Below are 26190 nucleotides of genomic sequence, written 5' to 3'. Positions count from 1 at the left end.
TAAAAATAAAGACAAGACATTGCGGATGCTGGAATCTGAGTCAAAGCGTTGTCTCTATTCTCTCTCCACAGATACTGCCAGACCTGCTGAGATATTCCAGCATTTTCTGTTCTTGTTATTCAAAATATGAGTTGCTGAAACAGATACCTGGGAAATATGACTCTCACCAATAACCCGTCATCTTCTAGATTCTGTTCCTGAGTCTAGGATGCGTGAGACAGGCAAAACTAGTTTCTGTGGAACGGGTCACTGGCCTGTTGCTAGTGGATATAGCTTGAGGGACACTACCCTACATCATTTCCGTTCTTGCTGCCTGCTATAGGGATTGTGGAAGTTTGCACCTTTCAATTGTTGGTGTGTGTGCAGCATAACCATACAGGTTGCATTTCCAATAATCAACCTGTTTGGCCACATTATGAATGCACCTTCTCTAGTTATCAAGTTCTGGAGAGGAACTTGAACCTGGAACTTCTGATTCAGACGCAAGAACGCTACCTAATGCACCACAAGATATCTTTCCAATCAGAGTACCTATCCTCTGCCTCCCCTCCACTTATATTTTCTATCTTCCAACACATTTCCAACCCAAATTAAAGGCTATTTCTTATTTTGTGCACTCTGATATTTGCTGATCATGTCTTGTATGAAACCTTATTGAATGCCTTCTGGAAGATCATATGGGATAATATCCTATATCCTGTTAGTGACCTAAAAAAATCTACTAGATTAGGCAGAAACTCTTAGCTCTCTGATGAATTTATCTATTAATTATACCAAATTGAATGCCCACTTGAGAGCAAACTAGACCTCTAAATCTGCTATGTGATTATTTATATAAACAGCCCACCTGGCCAAAAACTTGCCAGTGTGAGATTTAATTGGATTCCATTGCAATTACATGATCTAGAAGGGATCCAAATTTGACATGCTAACTAATGACAGAATTGCATTGGCAAACAAATCTGGATGAAAACAGGATCTTCTGCACCAGTTGAAGGAAGAAATAATTTGTTTTTATATAGCACTTTTCATGGTCATATGAGCCCAAATTGCTTATTTGCTATTTTGGTCAATGTTTTAAAAAAGACCAAAGATATTTCCATATTACTTAATGACACCAATGCAATTGCCATTTAAATGTAAGCATCAATTATTGAGCTTTGGTTAATGAGCTTGTATACAAGAATAAGTTTGAAGCAAACTGGTACCTGGAACTTTTTAATATATTAAATTATTTGCATCTAAGTGACAGCAGGGAATGTTCAGTAGGTTTATTTACATCAATGCATTCTTCTGTTGTTGGTTTGTCCACCATATTTGTACAGGTTCCATGTCAAATAACACACAATGCTTGTTTTTTCTTTTTTTTAAAGGTTGTACCTTGCTATTTTATGAGACCAGTGGGAAAAACTTCATGGATCAGAACAGTGTTCCTAGATATGCCCTGTTTGCCGAAGATAGTATAGTGCAGCCTGTACCGGAACATCCAAAGAAAGAAAATGTGTTCTGTCTTAGTAATGCCTTTGGGGATGTCGTCTTATTCCAGGTTTTTCTTGATTTATTTGTCATATAACTACAACAGGGGCACCTGTAAGGCAGGGAAGAACTACTGCAAACAATTACAGGGTGAATGAAAAACAAAAAGATTAAAGTAAATGAAAATGCATATATTAGCAACAACTTATTTACGTGGCATCTTTAATGTAAAATACATCCTTCGATCCTTTATAGATGGAATGGATGATTCCATGAATCAATTAGTAAGGGAGAAATTACAAGTGATCACAACTGGCTAATATGAATAGCTTTGTTTAGGATACTTACAAACAAAACCTTGGGAGGCCAAGTAGAAAGCTTTGTTCTCTGAATATAGTGCTTTGATACTTCCAAATTTTTTGGCAATCTGTTTTCGGAATTTTGTTTTCCTAAATTTCAGATTGCTGTAGCTGTAAAACAAATAACTGGATGTGTGCAATAAATCTCAATATGTTTATAGTTGTAATGCAAGTCAAATGATTTGTAAGAGTGATACATGAGTATTAGTCTGAGATCCGTATCAAAAAAAGGGAAAGCTGGCTTTAAGTTAAACACTTTAAGAAAAAAACATGTTCTTCATAAATTCCAATTCTTAAAGTCATTTTGTTTCCCTGTGGAGTTTATCACTTGAACTTTTAAGTATTTCTGCACTTGGTGTTATTCTGTTCTCAAAAATCTTCAACATTAAATGCCAGTGAATATCAAATGAATTAATGCCATGTGACATTTATATCTCTGACGGCTGGTTGGCAGGTAGATAAAAAACAAACAAAGAACAACCCAGCACGGGAAACAGGCCCTTCGGCCCAACGAGCCTGCGCCGCCGCATCCTCCTACACCTACCCTGCCCTGCATGTATGCGAGTGGAACCCCTAACTTAGCCAGATTCAGGGGAAAATAGTGTCAATTTGGTAAACCAATTAGCCTAAGAGCACATCTTTGGGGTGTGGGAGGAAACCGGAGCACCCGGAGGAAACCCATGTAACCACAGGGAGAATGCGCAAACTCCCACAGACACAGGCCCAAATCCATGTATCTGCACAGCTAGCAGTGCTAGTCACTGAGCTGTTGCGGCGCCCATCTACCGGTCCAGGATCAAGCACACACACCGACACGAAGTACTAGGCCACTCCCGGAACCTCCAAGAGCAGCCCACGCATGACCCACCGTGTGCATGCCCCTTGTTTGACAACAAGGTGGACCTCTACCTGCGGAATAAAAAGACAAAAACGTTAACATATAAGTCTGCATTTCCGGTGTCTCCCGAGGCTCTGACCCTATTTAATACCCCCTACTATAACCCTCCATCCTTGTTTTGCTCATGTGTCTATCTAAGTAAACCTTAAACAAGTCCAACATGCCTGCCTCCACCACCCTACTTGGTAGCGCGTTCCATACCCCCACGACCCTCTGCGTGAAGAACCTTCCTCTTACATCCAAATTATACTTCTCCCCCCTCACCCTTAGATCATGACCTCTCGTAATTGTATCCAATCTAGGGAGCAGCCTCTCACTATTGACTCTATCTATTCCCTTCAGTATCTTATATACCTCTATCATGTCTCCCATCAACCTCTGTCTTTCCAAGGAGAAAAGTCCCAGTTTCTCCAACCTTTCCTCGTAACTCAGCCCTTCCATGCCAGGCAACATCCTGGTAAACCTCCTCTGCACCCTCTCCAGAGTCTCCACGTCCTTCCGGTAGTAAGGTGACCGGAACTGGACGCAGTACTCCAAATGCGGTCTAACCAACGTTCTGTACAACTGAAGCATTAGACGGCAGCTCCTGTACTCTATACCCCTTCCTATAAAGGCTAACATTCCATAAGCTTTCCTCACCACCTTCTCCACTTGTGTCGCAACCTTCATAGACTTGTGAACCTGCACTCCCAGGTCCCTCTGTATTTCTATACTCCTAATCGGTCTACCTTTTATCACGTAGCTCCTCTCTGCATTATTCCTTCCAAAATGCATCACCTCGCATTTGTCAGGATTAAATTCCATCTGCCACCTATCTGCCCAATGTACCAACCTATCTATATCCTGCTGTATCACCTGACATTCCACCTCAGTATCCGCCAATCCTGCCATCTTGGTGTCATCCACAAACTTGCTGATCACACCACGAACGCTCTCTTCCAAGTCGTTTATGTATACTACAAAGAGGAGGAAAAGATGAGGTGGGGATTGCAGAAAAATTAGCTACCAAGCCAGAAGTGCTAATTATTGATCACTTAACAGTCTCCTCCCACTGTCTCTCGAATCTTGCTCTCAATGGGGGAGGCCAGTGATAAGTGTCCGTCTCATCAGGTGAAACCGTCGTAAGGCCAGAAGTGAGAATGCTGACAGATTGAACATTGTTTAGGTCCACTTGCAACTCCTGAAATAACGAAGCAGTTCATGCCTGTGCAAGACCTGTCACTGTTTTGATTCTTCTATTGCCTATCAGAGTTCTTCTTCCCCCTGTCTGTGAGGTATTCTGTCCCTTTTTTTCCACCCCCAACGCCTCTCCTCTTGCTCTGTCCATCCGAGTCCCCTTGCAGGGGCTGACAGGCTGGCCCTAATGAGAACCTGGACATACCAAAGTCCAAATTCCATCACTGAAATTCTTTCTCAGGGAATGTTGCAGTCCGAGCATTAGCCACCAAGCCTGGTAGCAGTGCAACGACCAGAGAACTCCTAGCCATCTGATTGGCCAACTGCTCTCTGAAGTGGCCTCACCGTTGGGAATGGAAACAGTACTTCAAGCCAATTAACAGCGAAGACAAGCCAGCTAACTAACCATAGGCAGGCTGACCCCTGACTTTACACTGTGTGTGGGGATACTGCCCCAGCATAAAATTCAGCCCATACAGTATTTTTATCAGGTTAGGTTTACATTCTGTTCACCTTATTTCTATTTTGCTATCTGTTTATGCTTCTATTTTTAATTCAATCTTTGTAATCGCAACTCTTTCTGCTTTGAAATTGTTTTTCAACCAAAATCTTGTAGCAGAAGAAGGGTGCAGAAGAAATTAATATTTGATTTATCTTTTAAAAACATTAATAATATTGTCTGCCCCTCCAATAACCTAATAGTTAAAATAACCATGTCACTAAGTTACACTTGGATGCTCAGTTTGGTTCCAGGAAGGTCACTGGATTCCAGACCTCATTATAGCCTTGGTCCAATCATGGATAAAAAAAGCAGAATTTCAGAGGTTAGAAGATCAGCATTGACTAATAATACCAAAGCAGCATATGACTGAATATGTTATCAAGGAGTTTAGTAATATTGAAATTGATGGGAATTAGTCATCAGCTGCTGCTTCATCAATAATTTTCCCACCGATGCAAGATTAGAAATGTAAGTACTTGCTGATTATTGCAGAATGTTCAGTTCTGCTCTCAATTCCTCAAATAATTAAGCAGCTTGTGCCCACATGGCAACAAAACTGTGCCAGAATTCAGTCTTGGGCTGGCAGTGGCAAATAACATCCACACCATGTAAGTGCCAGACAATAATTATATCCAACATGAGGGAATATAACCATCTCCTCTTGATGCAAATAGAATTCCCTTCTTTGAATCCCCCACTATTAATATTCTGTGAGTCACCATCAACAGGAAACTTAACTGGACCAACCCATATGTATACTTCAACTGCAAACAAGTTAGAAGCTGGGACTTCTCCAGCAAATAACGTGGCACCTGTCCACTTTCTACAAAGCACAAGCCAGGAGTGTGATGGAATGTTCCCCATTTGCCTGGCTAAATGCAGCACCAATAACAGCATCTGGGACAAAGTTGGCTGCCGTATGTACCATCTACAAGATTCACTACAGTAATCCATCAAGACTATATTGCCAACACTTCCCAACTCCACGACCTCTACCATATTGACAAGTTATTAAAAACCGTTCATATGGGATGTTAATTGAATATAAATGTGTGGAAGTTATTACAGGCTTTGATAATTCCCCATTCCCAATGTCTCGAGACAAGTAATCACAAAAGACATAGCTTAATCAAAAGGTTCAGGTGTAAATTGGGGCCAAATCTTATACCTTGGTTAAGATTATTAAATTCTATGTTGACTAGGGATTACATTTTTGAATCCCTGCTCTGTAAAACTGTTTGTGGTCTTGAACAGCTGAGGTATCAAGAAATCTTGCCGTTTTATTTAAATTACAAAATCCTTTTCAATGCATTCACCTGGTCATCTGCTTGGCGTTTCCAAATGAGTTGAGTAAGACTGAATGTTAAGTTTTCTAAAGTTTCAAGATAATTATCAGGAACAGCAACCATACAGAAATTTATAGAATCATTTTACGAGAAATAGAGAACATGAGCAGACATTCACTATTTGTCTTGAGCGTTAACAGCTTTTAATATTTCAGAAATTCTGCTATGATTTAAGATGACTTTAATGTATTAAATTACAATTATTCTGATTGTCTGATTTTTCAGGCTACAAGCCAGACTGATCTTGAAAACTGGGTAACAGCAATTCATTCTGCCTGTGCATCAGTGTTTGCAAAGCAGCATGGGAAAGAGGATACAGTCAAGTTACTAAAAAACGAAACCAGAAATTTTATCCAGAAGATTGATATGGATGGAAAAATGAAGAAAATGGCAGAGTTACAGCTATCTATTGTAAATGATCCCAAAAACAGGAAAGCCATTGAAAATCAGGTATTCTTAAATCTTCTCGATAATCTCTAGGAACTTGAAATGACTACAAATTGCATGTTTTATGCCTGGGAGTTGCAGGAGTGTGAGATATAAATTTTCTTTGTCGGCTAGAATTGTGTGTCAACAATTGTGAATATGTGCCACTATTATTGTGCTTTAATTTACATTTGTGTACTTGAACATGTATGTAAAGACATGGTGACCAACTTCCAATCATATTGAATGTTAGAAATCTCCAGACTGAATACTTGTTTTACAATTTATGCATTATAATTCAAATGATGATAATCCACTGTATAGCTACATGGTGTTTTGGCAATTTAATGAAAATCCAGTGTTAAAGAGTTGAAAAGATTAACTTAACATCTAACCTATCCAGATTGTGTTTCTCCTTTATTTCATTGGATTCTAGGAGAATGTCGACCGGCTGACACACCACTGGCTAATTGGCTTGTGGTTTAGCAGGTCTCCTGAAAAGGAGGTAGTACGAGTTACTTGCTGGTTCTCTATATGTGTTGCTTTCCCTTTGTTCCCAAACATGAACCTAACTTAATGCATGCTTGGTTCCCCTGTTACCTTGCATTGCAGCAAGCAGAAAGATGTATATTCAATATGATAGCTTGAACAGAGAAAAATTGTATATCCCTTGGACTCTTATATTCAGACAAATCCCCTGGCTCAATTTTTGTTAAATGCTTGAGTGATTGATAGTTCTGTTGGGTACCAGTAAGTCGGCTCTTTCTGAAAGAAAAATGATCTTTCATTCCAACCCATAAAAATACTTCTGTTTCCATGGGGAATTTGATGTAGCTACACTTTGCTAAGTACCAGAACCTGCAGGATTTTCCCATTACATCAACTATTCAATTTAGACCATTAAGCTAAATATTTGAATGATTATGCATTTCTAATTTACTGCCAGAGAGATAATGATTGATGTGATTGCTTGTCTAGTTCTCCAACTACATGTAATTTGTAAATTTAGCACAATGATTGGAAGGCAATACATGGCTGTTTGAAAGGCCATACGTGTTTTGGTGCTTTAGGATGTCATGATGTTCATATAGAGACCTCTTCACAATTACCTTAACCATGTGGCTCTATTGAATGAAATTCAGATCCCATGTCTTTTCCTTTGGATCTTGAATGCATTTATTTGGGTCATATATTTAGATTCTGCCAAATCTTTCTGTGGATTAGGCAAACCAAATATGGTTATAACTAATACATAATGGTTAAATTGTTATTTACTAAAATCCTATGATGGATTGTTTCTAGATTTTTAATCATTCAGTATTGAATATTACAAACTGATTCTTAAATTATTGACCCAGAAAAGAAGAAAACAGAGTTCTGGCCATGTACTTGAATATAAGAATAAGGCTGTGCTCATCAGCTTCCTGTCAAATGTAATATTAGATGTAAGTTGAGAAATTTAACTTCTCTCGAGTTTAGAAACTTGGGTTTTACATCAATTTGAATTGGAAGTAAGGCAGGTAAATGAAGTACCGATGAGCCATTATCTAACTGAATGGTACAGCTGGTTTGAGAGACTGAATACCTATTTCTGTATATCCCTACCACAACATGTGCAAAGCTAAGGTGCAATGAGATTGTTCTTGTCATGATTCTTGCAAAATACTGAAGTGATACTGATTTGGCTGCACTTGTATTTCTGGAAAATGTAAAATCATATCATTTTGCTGATGACATCTGCATTAATTACATTTTAAAAAATATGGCTTACATGTTTAAGCTAGATTCAAAGAAATGTTCTTTGATATTTTAATATAACTGGGACTGGAAGGAATAAATACCCAAAAATAAATGACTATTTCTACAGTAGAGTGAGTAGATGCATTATTTCCACTCAGTGCACAGGCATTTTTTCCACGTAGCTTGTTTGCCCTGGATATAGCCATAATATCCTGTAGCACACTGAATGATAGAACATTCTGTGGCATGATGACATTCTTGTTGATGACTGACATATAGGGGTGGAAAGCCCCACCTTCCTTCTTGCCCTTGCCGCCCCCCCCCCAAAAAAAAAGCTCTGTAAGCTTGTCCATTAGTCATTAAACATAAATCATACACGGAAATTGAAGCAAAGCTCGTGAGTAGAGACCATAGGCTGGCACTCCCTTGAGAACAGCTGCTACTACTTTAACATCTGAAATTGGTACCAGATAGTTTTCAGAATTAACAGTATTTCACTGAAGCTCACAAAAACTCCTTTTTAAAGTTCCTTGCTCTGAATATCTCTGGAAAATCTCCCAATCTCATTCACTTCGAGGAAAACAACCCCAACATTCCTAACCTATTCTTGTAACTCTTCCCTCAACCTTGGGAACCTTCCTGCTAAATCTCCTCTGCACCCTCTCAGGGAGTCTCACATTCTTGCCCCAAGTGTGGGGACCAGAACTGGACGGAATATTTTACTTGGGACCTAACCAGAGCTTTATAAAAGTTCAGCATAATTTCCCTGCTTTCTTACCCATTGTTTCTATTTTTGAAGCCGAAGATCTCATATGCTTTGCTAATCATTCTCTCAATATGTCTGGAACCTTGGGGAACATCACCGTCTACTATCCTCCTTCCTGTCTGAAATATAATCATTTCCCATGGCTCACTGTTTTCAGTCCTTAAGCCAAATTTTTTTCCCATTGGACACAGGCCCTCCTAGTTCATGAACCTCTCTTCCGTTAACTTTTATTTTTAGGCAGCAGCATTTTTTTTATCCTTTCAAAGGTAATGGACACCAATGGTTAGGCCAGCATTTATTGCCCATTCTTAATTGTATTTGAGAAGGTGGTGTTAAGTTGTAGGCTTGAACAGCAGCAATCCCTAGAGTATAGATACACCCACAGTGCTGTTAGGGAGGGAGTTGCAGGATTTTGACCCAGCAATAGTGAAGGAATGGCAATAAATTTCGAAGTCAATGTGATGAACAGCTTGGGAGGGGAATCTCCAGGTGGTGGTGTTCCTGTATATCTGCTATTTTTGTCCTTCTAGATGGTAGTGGTCTTGGGTTTAGAAGGTGCATCTTGTAGATGGTACATACCGCTGCTATTGTGTGTCTGAATGGAGGAAGTGAGTGTTTGTGAATGGGGTGCTGATCAAACAGATAGCTTTGGCCTTGTTGGTGTCAAGCTTCTTAAGTGTTGTTGGGGCTGCACTTATCCAGGCGAGGGGAGAGTATTTCATCACATTCTTGACTTGTGCCGTGAGAATTGTGGATAGGCTTTTCTGCGGAGTCAGGAGGTGAGTTACCCACCACAGCATTCCTAGCATCTGATCTGCTCTTGTAGCCATAATATTTATATGGCTAGTTCAGTTAACATTCCAACTCTTATACTCAATACTTTAAGAGTTGGAATGTTATAGTGAGGTTGTATAAGACATTGGTGAGGCTGAGTTTAGAGTATTGTGTACAGTTTTGGTCACCTAATTACAGGAAGGATATTAATAAGGTTGAAAGAGTGCAGAGAAGGTTTACAAGGATGTTGCCGGGACTTGAGAAACTGAGTTACAGAGAAAGGTTGAATAGGCTAGGACTTTATTCCCTGGAGCGTAGAAGAATGAGGGGAGATTTGATAGAGTTGTATAAAATTATGATGGATATGGATAGAGTGAATGCAAACAGGCTTTTTCCACTGAGGCTAGGGGAGAAAAAAAAACTAAAGGACGTGGGTTAAGGGTGAAGGGGGAAAAGTTTAAAGGGAATATTGGGGGGGGGTGGTCTTCACACAGAGAGTGGTGGGAATGTGGAATGAGCTGCCAGATGAAGTGGTAAATGCGGGTTCACTTTTAACATTTAAGAAAAACTTGGACAGGTACATGGATGAGAGGGGTGTGGAGGGATGTGGTCCAGGTGCAGGTCAGTGGGACTAGGCAGAAAAATGGTTCAGCACAGCCAAGAAGGGCCAAAAGGCCTGTTTCTGTGCTGTGATGTTCTATGGTTCTATTACCTCAATGTCAAAGGCAGTGATTATAGAACAGAGAACATAGAACATTACAGCACAAACAGGCCCTTCAGCCCACAAGTTGCTCCGTTCATATCCATACCTACCAGGCCATAGAACTGTCTGTAACTCCCAATCCCATTAAATCCCATGTACTCATCCAGAAGTCTTTTAAAAGACCCCAGCGAGTTCACCTCTACCACCACCGATGGCAGCCGATTCCAGTCACCACCCTCTGAGTGAAAAACTTAGCCATAACATCTCCTCTGTGCTTACTCCCCAGCACCTTAAACCTGTGTCCCCTCGTAGCAACAATTTCAGCCCTGGGAAATAGCCGCCGAGAATCCACCCTATACGCCTCTTAACATTTTATAAACCTTTATTAGGTTGCCTCTCAACCTTCGTCTCTCCAGGGAGAAGAGACCTAGCTCCCTCAACCTATCTTCATAAGGCATGCCTCCCAATCCAGGCAACATCCTTGTTAATCTCTTCTGCACTCTCTCAATAGCTTCCACATCCTTCCTGTAGTGAGGCGACCAGAACTACGCACAGTGCTCCAAGTGGGGTCTGACAAGGGTCCTATAAAGTTGCAGCATTACCTCCTGACTCCTAAACTCAATTCTTCAGTTAATGCAGGCCAGTATACCATACGCCTTCTTAACCACATCCTCCACCTGCAAGGCCGATTTAAGAGTCCTATGGTCCCGAACCCCAAGGTCCTTCTGCTCCTCAACACAGCTAAGACTCCTACCCTTGATATTGTACTCCTTCATCCCATTGGTCCTGCCAAAATGGACCACTACACGTTTATCCACGTTGAAGACCATCTGCCACTTCTCCGCCCAGTCTTGCATCCTATCTATGTCATGCTGCAACTTCTGACAACCCTCCAGAGTATCCACAATGCCACCAACCTTCGTATTGTTGGTGAACTTACTAACCCATCCCTCCACTTCCTCATCCAGGTCATTTATGAAAATGACAAACAGCAAGGGTCCTAGAACAGATCCCTGGGGCACTCCACTGGTGACCGAACTCCATAGTAGTCATGATGTGGGTATGCCGGCGTTGGACTGGCGTAAACACAGTAAAAAGTCTGATAACACCAGGTTTTAGTCCAACCTATTTATTTGATAATATTCTCACAAGCTTTCGAGGGGTTACCCTCTTCGTCAGGTGAATGGAGAGTTCTGGCCTCAGACAGAGCATATAAAGCACAGACAGTTTAGAGATTACTGATTAAAATGCGAATCCTTACACCTAACCTGCTGTTCAAGACCTGAAGTGGCTGACAATGTGAGTGGTAGGAGCACTGATCACAGTTTAAAGAGATGTGTATTGTCTCCAGACAGTACAGTAAGTGAGGTTTTGCAAACCCAGGCAAGTCACGGGGGTTACAGATAGTGCGACATGAACCCAAGATCTTGGGTTCATGTCGCACTATCTGTAACCCCCGTGACTTGCCTGGGTTTGCAAAACCTCACTTACTGTACTGTCTGGAGACAATACACATCTCTTTAAACTGTGATCAGTGCTCCTACCACTCACATTGTCAGCCACTTCAGGTCTTGAACAGCAGGTTAGGTGTAAGGATTCGCATTTTAATCAGTAATCTCTAAACTGTCTGTGCTTTATATGCTCTGTCTGAGGCCAGAACTCTCCATTCACCTGACGAAGAGGGTAACCCCTCGAAAGCTTGTGAGAATATTATCAAATAAATAGGTTGGACTAAAACCTGGTGTTGTCAGACTTTTTACTGACCGAACTCCATGCAGAATAAGACCCACCCACGACCACTCTCTGCCTTTCGCAGGCAGGCCAGTTCTGGATCCACAAGGCCAAAGCCCCTTGGATCCCATGCCCTCTCACCTTCTCAAGAAGTCTTGCATGGGGGACCTTATCAAATGCCTTGCTGAAGTCCATGTAAACCACATCCACCGCTCTTCCTTCGTCAATGTGTTCAGTCACATTTTCAAAGAACTCAACTAGGCCCGTAAGGCACGACCTGCCCTTGACAAAGCCATGATGACTATTTCTGATCATACTAAACTTCTCTAAATGCTCATAAATCCTGTCCCTCAGAATCCTCTCCATCAACTTACCAACTACTGAGGTCAGACTCACCGGTCGGTAATTTCCCGGGCTATCCCTGTTCCCTTTCTTGAAAATAGGAACCACGTCCGCAATCATCCGGAACCTCTCCAGTCTCCATCGACGACGCAAAGATTATCGCCAGGGGCTCTGCAATCACTTCCCTCGCCTCCCATAGTAACCTGGGGTACATCCCATCCGGTCCTGGTGACTTGTCTATCTTGATAGAATTTAAAAGTTCCAACACATCCTCTTTCTTAACGTCCACATACTCAATCTTTTCAGTCCGCCGTAAACTTGCAGTACAACCTCCCAGATCACTTTCCACCGTGAATACCGAGGCAAAGTACTCATTAAGCACCTGTGCCATTTCTTCCGGTTCCACACAGACTTTTCCCCCTTCACCTTTTATAGGTCGTATCCCTTCTCTTCTCATCCTTTTACTCTTCATTTGTAGAACGCCTTGGGATTCTCCTTAATCTTACCCACCAAGGCCTTCTCATGACCCCTTCTGCCTCCCCTAATTTCCTCCTTAAGCTCCTTTCTACAAGCCTTATATTCCTCTAGATCCTTATCATCTCCTAACTGTCTGCACCTTTTGTACGCCTTTCTTTTCTTCCTGACTAGGTTCATCACATCCTTCGTGCGCCACAGTTCCCGTGACCTACCAAAACCTCCTTGTCTCATTGGAACTTTGTCGTGCAAGGATTCTTGCCTCAACTCTAGAATTTAGTTTTTTGTCCGTGTTTTGTCGATAGCTTGAAGCATTTCAAAAGTTGACTCACTACAAGGGCAGTTAGACAAAGGCAATCAATGCTTGCCTAGCCAAGACATCCAGGCCCCGTGAAAGAACTAAAAATGTACACGACCATAATTTACTTCTGCAAATCATTGATTGTAAATGAACATCAGTAACTTTGACCAACATAAAGTAGTTTAGTGTTAATATGTTCCTCCTTTTTGATTGACAGGGGATATTGTTATGTGAATTTCAATAAGTAATTTATGATCTACTGTTTAGATCTAAACAATGAGAAATCACCATTGACATTTTGTGACATGTTCTGATAACAGAGCCTGTTGTTCCACTATTTGTGCCTAGAAATTGTGTTGGGGAATACTGAGACTATAATGAACTTGACATAAAATACATCTTTTTCATAAAGATGTTACTTTGAATAGAAACTACAAATAATCCATAAAGCTGTATGAATTGAGAACTGTGGTTAATCATTCTCTGCAAATGCCTTCCTTGCCAGATCCAGCAGTGGGAGCATAACCTGGAGAAGTTTAATGTGGACTTGTTTCGAATGCGCTGTTACCTGGCTAGTCTACAGGGAGGTGAGCTACCCAACCCCAAGAGTCTCCTTGCAGCTGCCAGTCGACCTTCCAAATTGGCACTTAGCAGGCTAGGCATCTTCTCCGCCTCTTCATTTCATGCACTGGTAAGGATAAACTGGAAAATTGCTAAGGAAATATTGACTTCTTCCATTCTTCTCCCCTCCCTCAGGCACCCCTTTTTACATTCAGCAAAAAATTCAGGTCATCATGTAATAAATTAAGTGATCCTAGAATACAATTGTAATTATTTATATAATATATTAGAAAATGAATACTGCCACTAATATCCACTGGCCGAGTAATTGTCACTGTGTTGTCAGTAACAGAACCTGGCTTTTATCTCCCAAGGTTCTGTTCTTTCGGCCACATCTGAATCAGAGCAGGATTCTTCACTTCTCTTCAACAACTCATTCATTGCAAATTGTGGTCAAACACATCATACTACACAATAAATCCCCGTGTGCATCATGGCACAGTGGTTTGCACAGGCTGACTTACAGTGTCAAGGACCTGGGTTCGATTCCCAGCTTGGGTCACTGTCTGTGTGGAGTCTGCATGATCTCCCTGTGTCTGTCTTGGGTTTCCTCCGGCTAATCTGGTTTCTTCCCACAGTCTGAAAGATGTGCTCGTTAGGTGCATTGGCATGCTAAATTCTCCTTCAGTGTACCCAAACAGGCACCAGTGTGTGGCGACTAGGGGATTTTCACAGTAACTTCATTGCAGTGTTAATGTAAGCCTACTTGTGACACTAGTAAACTTATTTATTTACTTCCAGGCACAATTTCAGCTCTTTGGCTGAAAACTACTACAAAAATGTATTCTTGCCCCTTTGCCATGCAGCACAGACTGACCAACCTTCAGTAACCTCCTTGGATCATCAGGGCTTCCAGTAGAATGGTAGCACAGTGGTTAGCATTGCTGCTTCATGGCTCCAGGGACCCACGTTCGATTCCCGGCTTGGGTTACTGTGTGGAGTTTGTACGTTTTCCCTGTGTGTGTCTTGGGTTTCGTCCGGGCGCTCCAATTTCCTCCCACATTCAGAAAGACGTGCTAGTTAGGTGCCTTGACCCGAACAGGCATCGGACTGTGGCGACTAGGGGAATTTCACAGTAACTTCATTGCAGTGTTAATGTAAGCCTTATTTGTGACGAATAAATAATTTCCTTTGTTATTTCTTAGACTACTAGGGCTTCTTTCAAGAGTACCTCAACTAAGATCTGCTCCCTGTAGCCCTTTCTCTAATGTGAAGCCTGCTTCTTCTTTTCTAAACTTTATTGGTTCCTCTGTCTGCTGCCCTTATTGGGAACTTTTTTATTTAACTTCTTGCTGTCTTTTTTCGACCTTTCCCAGAGAAAACAATTTTTGCACCATTTTTGCGTTTTGCCTCTTATGCAGATATGTTGGGTCATCGTCATGTGCTCTGTGACCAGCATCTCCAAGTCCTGAGGAACCTGTGTCTCCCACACATGCAGTAGCTGGGAAAGAGCCTCTGAGTCAATATTTTATATTGATCAGGTGCATGGGTCTGACCAAATGTAAAAAATCCAAACCACGCATGTGTGGAAGACCCAAGGTTTGTTGGGACTTGGAGATGCTGTCCATGGAGCTGAGAACGAAGGCTATATTAAGTTCTATTCAATTAAATTTTTTATAATTTCGTATCTTATTTCCATGGCACACCGGTTGGGAACCTCTAGTCTAGCTTTCATAAAATACCTACAATGCAGAGGGAGACCATTTGGCTCATTGAGCCTGCACTGATGACAATCCCACCCATTCCCTATCCCCTTAACCCCACATATTTATCCTACTAGTCCCCCGACACTAAGGATCAATTTAGCAATGCCAATGAATCTAACCTGCACATTTTTGGATTTCCTATCCTATTGTGTTCTAATTGTTACTCCAAAAAGATCATTGGACTATTGCTCCCTAGGAGTTCCCAAGAATGATTTTTGCATGCTGCACTAAATGTACACTTGAACTCATGAAACAGAAAAATGTGGTGTCTGAGGGCATTAAGTAATTAGTTATAAGTTTTCATGGACCTTTTGGAAGTCCAGCTTCAATTCCCAGAGTGCTGAATCAGCAGACTTAGCAGGAGTGAGCTTAAACTTTTCAATTCCAGGATACAGCAAGTCCTGAGAAACTTTTAAACAGTTCAGTGGCCAGAAATTGGAGCCCAGACACATTGTAGGAGAAACCAGATTACCGAGTAAGCACCTGAACTTGAACTTGCTCCGAAAAGAACAAAAACTACTGAATTGATAGAGTGGTTCAGTACCAGAGAATGACAGTGTACCAGGTGCCAAAACAGTCTTCAAATTAACAGAGTTTACCTGCAATGGAAAAGCCTACCAACTCCTCTGACAATAGTGCAAATGAGATATGGAAGGGTTATAAGGCTTCTATACGTCCTGAACCTGTGAATTCAGAGACTTGAAGAGGGGGAGATGGGGTAATAATAATAATGATGATGATGTGGTAAACAAGAATACATTGGATAAAGACGTTTTGGGGTGGGGGAGGCGTAGTATAAAGATCTGCCGCATATAGGGTTAACGAGGGACTGAATGTATTACTGCTGTTAGTGATATAAGGGAGCACGTGACCCACACCTGGGTGTCGACCTCATGTTGGACAGAACCTTGTGCACAAGCAAGCATGGCAACAGCTCCTACCTTGAATCCTTTACTATATAATATGTGCATAGTTATTTAGTTCATAAATATATACTGTTAACCTATTACTGAATGATAACCAACACCCTACAATCCTAACCATGTTCATTTAATAGCTTAAATTTTCAATAGTTTGTTAAATTTATTTTATTTGCTGCTTCAATCTGTTTCATGAGTTCCAGTATACATTTAGTGCAGCATGCAAAAATCATTCTTGGGAAATCCTAGCAAGCAATAGTCCAATGATTTAAGAACTTGCTGGTGAGAATGAAACCATGTAGCTCTTTTAAAAATAACTTTATGAAATGCATGTGAACCATGTGTTTTCTTAATGTGTTTACAAGACCCATCGTGTGTATGTATTTCATGAGGTACGGTAAATGTGTTCAGGAAGTTGTTTGATCTTCACTTTACTTCACACAAATTACGAGTTGTGTTTTTGAAAATCCCATATGCTGGGATTATGTGTCACATTCTTTGCTCCTCCCAATCCTTTAAATAAACTTTTTACTATATCAGTGACTCATGCACAGGGAGCTAAAATGAGCAGTGGGATTATTTTTTTGATTGCTGTAGCTAAGTACCAACGTAGGCACAGTGAGTCCTGTGGCTGTAAACCTTTATGGTTTACGTTTGAATATTTAGTTAAGTTACTAAGTATAAATTTAAAATTCGGTTATTTTTGAAATTGGTTCTCTGATCATTTTGGCTAATTACAGCAATAAATGTGGCTTGCCTACTATGAAGTAACTGAATATATAGACCATTCTACACTTCTGTCAAAATAAATTTACAATCTCAAACTCTCAAAATCATAGGCATTGCAACAAAATTCAGAATGAGCGATCCCTTTACAGAGTTTAAGCCCTTTGTGGGACTGTCAGTGTTGTGGAAAATTAATTTTTTGACCTAGCGGAGAGCGTCGGTGGTAATATTTTGGTGAACCAGAAGACTTGCGGTCATAACTGTGTGGCATTTGTGTGACTTCACTGACAGGTTTTCCATCCAATGTCAGCTTGACTTCCAGTTGGGTGGGGACTGCTCGAGGACAGGTTGTAGTATCTGGTAGGTGTGACCTTGGAATGGCTTGGTTGGGACAGATCGGAGGAAAATCAGAGAGTTTTGGGGCAGGCTTTTTGTGAGGGTTTGTGAGGTCAGTATGCCAAATCTAGCAGAGAAGTGAAACAGCAATTGCTCCCTGGATCTGACAGTCCTCTGTTCCCTGTTGCTGTCAGGTTTCCAAGAAAACTAGCTGTCAAAAAATAAGTTGAAAGTACGCACAAGTATGAAGCATGTAAGCTCTTAATATTTCAATTGCAAACCCACCACCGGGGAGCAAATTAATTGCCTGAACTTAGCCAGTCATTATTAAAACTGATTGAGGTGGGCAGACTAGGAGCAGAGTTGGAGATAGGATTTATAGTTCAACATTTTAGTCTCTCACTAGCCCAAGCCTTACTGTTTTTGAGGGGTGGGGGGGTTAACACCCCCAAGCCCCCTCCCCTCTAAGTAGCTTGTAATGGTTTATTTTTGTATAATAATTTCAGTTCCAGTAAGTAGTCTCACAACACCAGGTTAAAGTCCAACAGGTTTATTTGGTAAAACAAGCTTTCGGAGCACTACTCCTTCATCAAGTGAATGCCTCAATTCCAGTTCCGCTGTACCAATTTTCAGCAATTGTACTTCTGAAAAATATCTTAATGACTTTTTACATTCTCAATTCATCAGGTTTAAGAAGCACATTAATATCAGGATGGAAATTTGAAATAAAATGAATAAACATCACATGGTTCTTTGTTTTCTTTTGAAGAATTGTTCCAGAGATGAAGCAACACTCAGGAAAAGAACATTGTCCCTGTCTCAGCGAATAAGAAGTAAAAAGGGTTTGTTCTCTTCACTGAAGGGGTTAGATGATCTTGGAAGAAAAGGAAAAGAAAAGAGACCCCCGATTATGCAGGCATGTCTTACTCAAATCTTTCAACCCATAAAGTAACATTCAAGAGTTGTGCTTGTTTTTTTTTAGTGAAACTTCCTCTGAGTATGTTGCAAAAGTATTTCCTTTATCATACAAAGAGGGTTCTTTATAACTGAAAAGAAGTGTATATTATGAATTATTTAATGTAGGTGAGGTAAAGTATCTGAGTGAACCAAGCATAGTTGAATTTCAATAATGCAGCTCATCGTTTGCTGTTAACTTCCTTGTATGAATAGAATTGAGTGTGTTGTTGATTTAGTTCGTAGTGATTTAGGAAGGAACATTCTAATCTCATTTAATCTTGTGAAGAGCTACTGGGAATGTGTTAGATCGATAATTATACACTTGCACTCTTCATACCAAGTAAATATCAATATTATTGCTGTAAGATTAAGTGTATTGAACTTCATCTAATCCAATGAAGCATTTGTTTTTGAACTATTGATGTTTGAAATTTGTGTTAGAATTGTAGGAATATATCGTATTGGAATTGATCTTGCAGAAGCTAACACATAGCTAATACTCGACACTGTGATGTTATTGAATTGCCTTGAATGTAACTTAATCTCTTATGACCTGTGTACCATAAATCTGCATTGTGATAGTATTTAAGAATACTGCAGTCATTTTACCAGCAAAAGGGAAAAACATACTTGATTTGTCCTCACCAATCCACTTGTCGTGGATGCATCCGTCCATGGCTGTATTGGTAGGAATGACAACCCATACTTTTCGTGGAGATGAAGTCCCATATTCATGCTGAAGACACCCTCCATTGTGTTGTGTGATACTATCACTAGGATAAATGGGATAGAGTATCAAATAGATGTAGCAACTCAAAACTGGGCGTGCGAGCCATCAGCAGAAGCAGGATTGTCTTCATCCACAATCTGTAAAGCATTGCCTTGTACAACACACACACACACACACACACACACACACCTCCCCCCACCCCCATCAAGCCGGGCGTTCAATCCTGGCTCAACAAAGAGTGTAGGAGGGCATGCCAGGAATAGCACCAGGCATTCCTAAAAATGAAATGCCAACCTGGTGAAGCCATAACATAGGGCTATTTGTTTGCAAATTGAAGAGATGGGTATTGTCTCCAGACAGTACAGTAAGTGAGGTTTTGCAAACCCAGGCAAGTCATGGGGGTTACATCTCTTTAACTTATGCATAGTGCTCTTTCCACTCACATTGTCAGCATTTTAAGATTTGAATAGCAGGTTAGTTGTAAAGACTCGCATTCTAATCTGTAAACTGTCTGTGCTGTTATATGCTCTGTCTGAGGCCAGAACTCTCCATTCACCTGACAGAGGGCAAATCCCGAAAGCGTGTGAGTTTACTATCAAATAAATTGGCTGGACTTAAACCTGGTGTTGTCAGATTTCTTACAGCAAAACCAAGACAGCATTCAGGCTTGGGCTGATGTGTGGCACAATTATTACTTGACACTTAAGTTCCAGGCAATGACATCTCCAACAAGAGGGAATGTAACAATTTTCCCTTGATAGTCAATGCTATTACCATTGCTGAATCCCCAACCGTCAACATCCTGCGGGTTACCATTGATCAGAAACTGAATTAGTCATGTAAATACTGTGGCTATAAGAGCAAGTCACAGGCTAGGAATTCCACGGTGAATAACTCCCACTTCCTGACTTCCCAAAGGCACAAGTCAGTGTGATGAAATATACTTCACTTGCTGAAATGAATGCAGATCCAAAAACCCTCAAGAAGCTCACCACCATCCAGGACAAAGCAGCCCACATGCTTGGTACCTCATCCATACCCTTACCCATTAAATCTGTCACCACTAGTGTACAATGGCAACATCAGAGGCAATCTACAAAATGCACTGCAGAAATTCACCAAAGCTCCTTTGACAGTACTTTCCCAGCACTCAACCACTATCACCTAGAAGGACGAGAGCAGTAGATGCTTGGGAATACCACCAACTGCAAGTTCCCCTCTGAGCTATGTACTCTGCATTGAAGTAAAATATCTTGGAAGTGTCTGTGGTGACACTTTTGCCTGGTTTGCATATGTGGAAACTAGCAAAAGCAAAATGGACGTAAACATTATAATTCCATTTTATGCACTAATCCTTTAAATTTGGAGCTGGGGGAAACTTTAGCTAGGATATGGGAAGAGCTAATGACGGAGATTCTTTAAAGGCACTTCTACAGAATTCCAACTGTGCATTTTAAATATATGCTGTTGAATTTAAGGGAAATGTGTTGGTAATTCTGTGCAATTTCCCATTATCAATGGCTATTAGTCAACTTGTATTATTTTAGGCTCATCATTGTAAAGAAGGTAATGAGAAATTCGTTATTTTATATGCTGGATTATAGGCCAGCAATAGTAAAGATTATGTCTTTTTTACAATTGACTTTGTGTCTTACTGTTTATTCTTTGCTAATTGATTGTGTAACATTGTTGTAATTGAAATATTAAGGGCAAAGAGGCTGAGTGATGCAATGCGTTAGTAGTGCGCTGTCCTTGCACCTCTTGAAGTGGGATCAAAATTCTCTAACCAGCTAGTTGCCATGAATTAATAGCTTAAAACTAGTTCTATTCAATTTCTGAGTCCAAATCTTTAATGTAAATGGTGATCAACAGGGTCATTTTGTAGGGATCAGGGTAGCACTGATCCCTACAAAACCTATTTCCTACCTCATTCAGTTTGAATAACAATTTTAATCCTTACTCTGTTTTGCAGCCAGCTTGCTATCCATTCTACTAATTATCCTGACTCCACATACTCTAACTTCAATCAGGAGTTTACTATTAAAGGTTTTTTGAAAATCTAAATATGTAAGATGGAGTGCATTATCCATGTCTGCTTCTCCTGTTATTTCAAAAAATTCAATAACTGGTCAGCCATGATCGCCCCTTTTGAAATATATGATTACTCTTTATTATATTTCTGATATCTTCTGGTCTTGAAGTAGGTATTAAGAAAGAGGATGTGCTGGAGCATTTGAAAAGCATCAAGTTAGATAAGTCGCCAGGACCGGATGGGATGTACCCCAGGCTACTGTGGGAGGTGAGGGAAGAGATTGCTGAGCCTCTGGCAATGATCTTTGCATCATCAAGGGAGAAGGAAAGTTCCGGAGGATTGGAGGGTTGTGGATGTGGTCCCTTTATTCAAGAAAGGGAGTGGAGAGAGCCCAGGAAATTATAGACCTGTGAATCTAACCTCAGTGGTTGGTAAGTTGATGGAGAAGCTCCTGAGAGGCAGGATTTATGAACATTTGGAGAAGTATAGTATGATCAAGAATAGTCAGCACGGCTTTGTCATGCCTTGCAAGCATGATTGAATTTTTTGAAGATGTGTCCAAACGCATTGATGAAGGAAGAGTGGTAGATGCACCATGTATGGATTTCAGCAAGGCGTTTGGTAAGATGCCTCATGCAAGGCTCATTGAGAAAGTGAGGAGGCATGGAATCCAAGGGGACATTGCTTTGTGGATTCAGAACTGGCTTGCCCCACAGAAGGCAAAGAGTGGTTGTAGATGGGTTTTCTTCCACCTGGAGGTCAGTCACCAGTGGAGTGCCACAGGAGTCTGTTTTGGGTCCCTTTCTCTTTGTGATTTTTATAAACGAGCTGGATGAGGAAGTGGAGGGATGGGTTGGCAAGTTTGCTGATGACAGAAGGTTGGAGGTGTTGTGGATACTGTGGAGGGATCTCAGAAGTTGCAGCGAGACATTGATAGGAGCAAGACTGGGTGGAGAAGTGGCACATGGACTTTAACCCAGATAAGTGTGTGGTGATTCATTTTGGCAGGTCAAATAGGATGACAGAATATAATATTAAGGGTAAAACTCTTGGCAGTGTGGAAGATCAGAAGGATCTTGGGGTCCAGGTTCGTAGGACGTTCAAAGCAGCTTTGCAGGTTAAGACTGTGGTTAAGGCATATGGTGTACTGGCATTCATCAATCGAGGAATTGAGTTTAAGAGTTGGGAAATAATGTTGCAGCTATATAAGACCCTGGTCAAACCCCGCTTGGAGTACTGTGCTCATTACTGGTCACCTCACTACAGGGAGGATGTGGAAGCTATTGGAAGGATGCAGAGGAGATTTACAAGGATGTTGCCTGGATTGGGTGACATGCCTAAAGAGGATAGGTTGAGTGAGCTAGGTCTTTTCTCCCTGGAGAGACGAAGGATGAGCGGTGACCTGATAGATGTTGAGAGGTATTGATCGAGTGGATGCTCAGAGGCTTTTTCCCAGGGCTGAAATGGTTGCTACAAGAGGACACAGGTTTAAGGTGCTGGGGAGTAGGTACAGTGGAGATGTCAGGGGTAAGTTTTTCACTCAGAGGGTGGTGGGTTCATGGAATCGGCTGCCAGCAGTGATGGTGGAGGCGGATTCGATAGGGTCTTTTTAGAGACTTTTGGATAAGTACATGGAGCTTAGTAAGATAGAGGGTTATAGGTAAGCCTAGTAGGTAGGGACATGTTTGGCGTAACTTGTGGGCCGAAGGGTCTGTTTTGTGCTGTAGCTTTTCTATGTTTCTATGTTAATGCATTATTAGAGAAATTCTGTTGATTGTATTGATTGTAATGAATTCCAGTCATTGACATTTCCTCCTTAATCTGCTATCGCCCAAAGGAAGGGATAAGATAGAAAGTTAATGAAGTTCATATTGTAGCATTCTCCTCAATTGCATGTAGATGTCATTCTTTCCTCTTAGCAGAAGAGTGCTGCTGAGCAATTCAGGAAGTCACCATTTCCTGACTAAAACTTGAAATAGAAATTGCAAATTCAACCCTGATGGAAGTGCAAGTGTAAATAGTAATCAAATATGGCACTTGAACTCTAGTTTTGCAGTTGAAAGTATTCAGGTTTCATTTTACCCAATTGATGCAAAATTGGCCCATAATTTTTTTCAGTACTGAATTTGAGGTTAATGTTATTAGCATGTACCCATTTGGAGTTTCAGTTGATAACTATAGATATTGTTGATTTAAAATGAATAAGTAGATTAGATCAGAACTACATTTTAATGCAATTTTTTCTTTTCAAATCTTCCGGAGTCTTTTTTAAACTTGTTTGATTATTTCCTGTATTCCTACATACTTAGTCATCTCAAGATGTGGAGACATCAGCTCTTAATTGGGTAGTTGTGTAAAGTAGTTATCAATTAACTTTGTCATTCTGTCTCGTAAAATGGTCTATTTATTAAATTGATTATTGTTGGAATGTCCCGATTGCCTGTTGAAGTGTACACTTGTGCAGTGAGCCTCAGATTCTTACAGCAGAGCAACTCAAGGCTTTACTGGTAAACTGTCTCCTATATCTAGCACATCTTTTCATCCAATGTGATCATGGGTGAGAACACTCATTAAGAACTTGTTATTAAAAAGGGTTATCTAAAGTTAATAACGAAAGCACATGCATAAAAAATGCTTAACAGCTCTGTGATCTCATATGTGAGTACGAAATTAGTAGGTGCAATGTTTAGCTTTTCTAGGAAGTGGACATGATACTTGATTGTAATGCCCTGTATAATAATGCCAGTATTAACAATAAACTAGTCTCTTCATATTCGATGTCTCCTCGCTTTCCCACCATTCTAGTGTCAAATAAAAAGCTATATTGTCCAAAACATAATTCAAGAGATTTGAACTTGGTGAGTACACTATCATCGAGATGGTCCCTGCTGTGAATAATTAATTACTTGTTATGCTCCATGAATGTTAAATAATTTACATTAAAAACCAAACATTGATGGACATTAAAAACCAAACATTGGTGCTGAGGTGCAGCTGCAAATCCAAATGTATGGCCAAAATCTGTAACTGTTGCTGGAATCTCTTTAGATTTTCAAGTGCAATGGGGGGCCAGGCTGTGCAGCCTTACAGTTATCACTGACTTGTAATACTTTTGATGAGGTGTGAGACCGAACACAGTATCTGTACCTTGTGAATGGGTACAGACACATAGCATTCCATCGCTTTGTAAAACACATTACCAAATACTCCAAGTCAGTATGGACAAATTTTCCATGGCTTGTGACAACTTTGGACTCACCATCAACATTAAAAAGACCAAAGTCATGCACCAGCCTGCTCCTCATGCACCGTACACAGAACCCATAATCACATTCAAAGGGCAGAAACTACAGGCAGTGGACCAGTTCACTTTATCTTGGCAGCACCCTCTCCCAAGCAGTGACTATTGATACAGAAGTTAACTGCGGAATAGCAAAGGCAAGTTCTGCTTTCGGTAGACTGTGCTCCACTGTATGGGAACGTCGAGGAATCAGCCCAGCAACAAAACTGAAAGTCTACAGCATCGCAGTACTCACTACCCTCCTGTATGCCTGTGTAACATGGACTGTGTATCGAAGACATGCAAGACAGCTCAATCATTTCCACATGACTTGTCTTCGCAGAATATTACGCATCAGACAGAAGACAAAGTAACAGATACTGATGCTCTCTCTAGGGGAAGTCTACCATTAGTCCCCACACTGCTGATGAGAGTGCAGACCCGGTGGGCAGGTCATGTCATCCGTATGTCAGACGAGCACATACCCAAGCAGCTCCTTTTTGCGGAGCTCTTTGCTGGAAGACGCTCGCATGGAGGGCAGAAGAAACATTTCAAAGACACACTCAAGACCTCCCTCACGTCGCTTGACATAGGCACGACCACCTGGGAAACGCTGGCATAAAATGACCCTACCTGGCATTGCATCATCCACAAAGGCTGTCAAGCTTACAAAGCAAGGTGTATTGCTGAAGCACAACTCAGGCGCAAACTGCGCAAGTCCAGAGCCGCCAGCGTAACAACTACAGTATCTACACAAATCTGTCCAATATGTGCCAGGACATTCTGTGCCCGAATTGGCCTGATCAGTCATCTTCAGACGCACTGCAACCAGTCTCAAAATGACTAATGGTCGAGGTCCTTATCGATGACTATGGACGAGCAACAATAACTAAATACTCCAAAATTTTGGATGGGTTGTGGTCCTTTGATCACAGGCACTTAAGGTGCTTTAATAAATGTCATATTCATAAGATTTCTTTTTGATTTGGAGTGCAGTCATGGGACGCACTCATCTCCTCCCCCGCAACCCCACCCCTCACTGCATCCCCAGCCCAAAGTTTCACTGTATGGAATATGTGCTCCCGCTTCTTCCCCATCTCCACCCCAAAAGGAGTTTCAGAACTGTCCTTGTTTGCACTTTGAGGACTTGATGTTATGCATATTTTCCATTTAGTTCAGTTCATGATACATTATGGGGAAATAAAATAATTCCTATGTTAGTTTGACCCTAGGACAGTCTAAGATGCGTGTTTTTGAAGTAAACACAGTGGGATTTTTGCATTTTTCAGATGACTTTTAAGTTACACAATTTCTGGATACCTTTGAGGATTGTTTCTTTGTTTCAGTATGATTTTTGAAAACAATCTAATGGGAGTGGTTTTTTTAGCAGTAAAGTTGCAATTTTTAAGTAGTATAGATTTTGCAGCTTCCAATATAATTGGTGGCAATTTCCATGGTTTTAGTGAAATTAAGAATTAAGTGTCACAATATCAAATTAATAATGCCTGATCAGAAAGTGAAATAGTATATTAAAGAGGAATCCTCATCCAGGAAAATTTTTGATCAAGTGTATATATTGGTTTATGACAACCAAAAATGGGTGGGTATGGGGTGCAAGGATAGCAGTGATGTATTGGATTTTGTGACATTTAAGAAGGACTCTTGTGCTAACCACTAATCATTTCTTGTTGCAAATATATAATAGCAGGCACAATTCTCCAATGAAATTTAAAGATCGTGAAATATTTGAGATTTTAAAATTAAAAACAACCTTTGAATTTTTCTCCTTTGCAATCAAGAGCAGCTTGCATAAATATAGCATCTTTAACATGGTAAAATACCCCAAGGTGCTTTTAGAAAAGCATAAT

The 26190-nt window shown here is 40.7% G+C and overlaps 1 protein-coding gene across 2 annotated transcripts in view; it reads left to right on the top strand.

Annotated features, from left to right (window-relative positions):
- LOC145350898 (rho guanine nucleotide exchange factor TIAM2-like) overlaps positions 1 to 26190 on the top strand; it is a 345497-nt gene that overhangs the window by 151802 nt on the left and 167505 nt on the right. For both annotated transcript variants that reach the window (XM_080200337.1, XM_080200338.1), the window contains 4 exons: positions 1374 to 1546; positions 5983 to 6207; positions 13520 to 13705; positions 18093 to 18239. In XM_080200337.1, the coding sequence (XP_080056463.1) occupies positions 1374 to 1546; positions 5983 to 6207; positions 13520 to 13705; positions 18093 to 18239 (731 nt within the window). The remainder of the gene's footprint in view (positions 1 to 1373; positions 1547 to 5982; positions 6208 to 13519; positions 13706 to 18092; positions 18240 to 26190) is intronic.

Source organism: Carcharhinus amblyrhynchos, chromosome 12 (genome assembly GCF_965287045.1).
Source record: "Carcharhinus amblyrhynchos chromosome 12, sCarAmb.v2.hapA, whole genome shotgun sequence".
Lineage (NCBI taxonomy): Eukaryota > Metazoa > Chordata > Chondrichthyes > Carcharhiniformes > Carcharhinidae > Carcharhinus > Carcharhinus amblyrhynchos.
The sequence above is the reverse complement of the archived record's forward strand: the minus strand, read 5'-3'. Positions and strand labels throughout refer to the sequence as shown.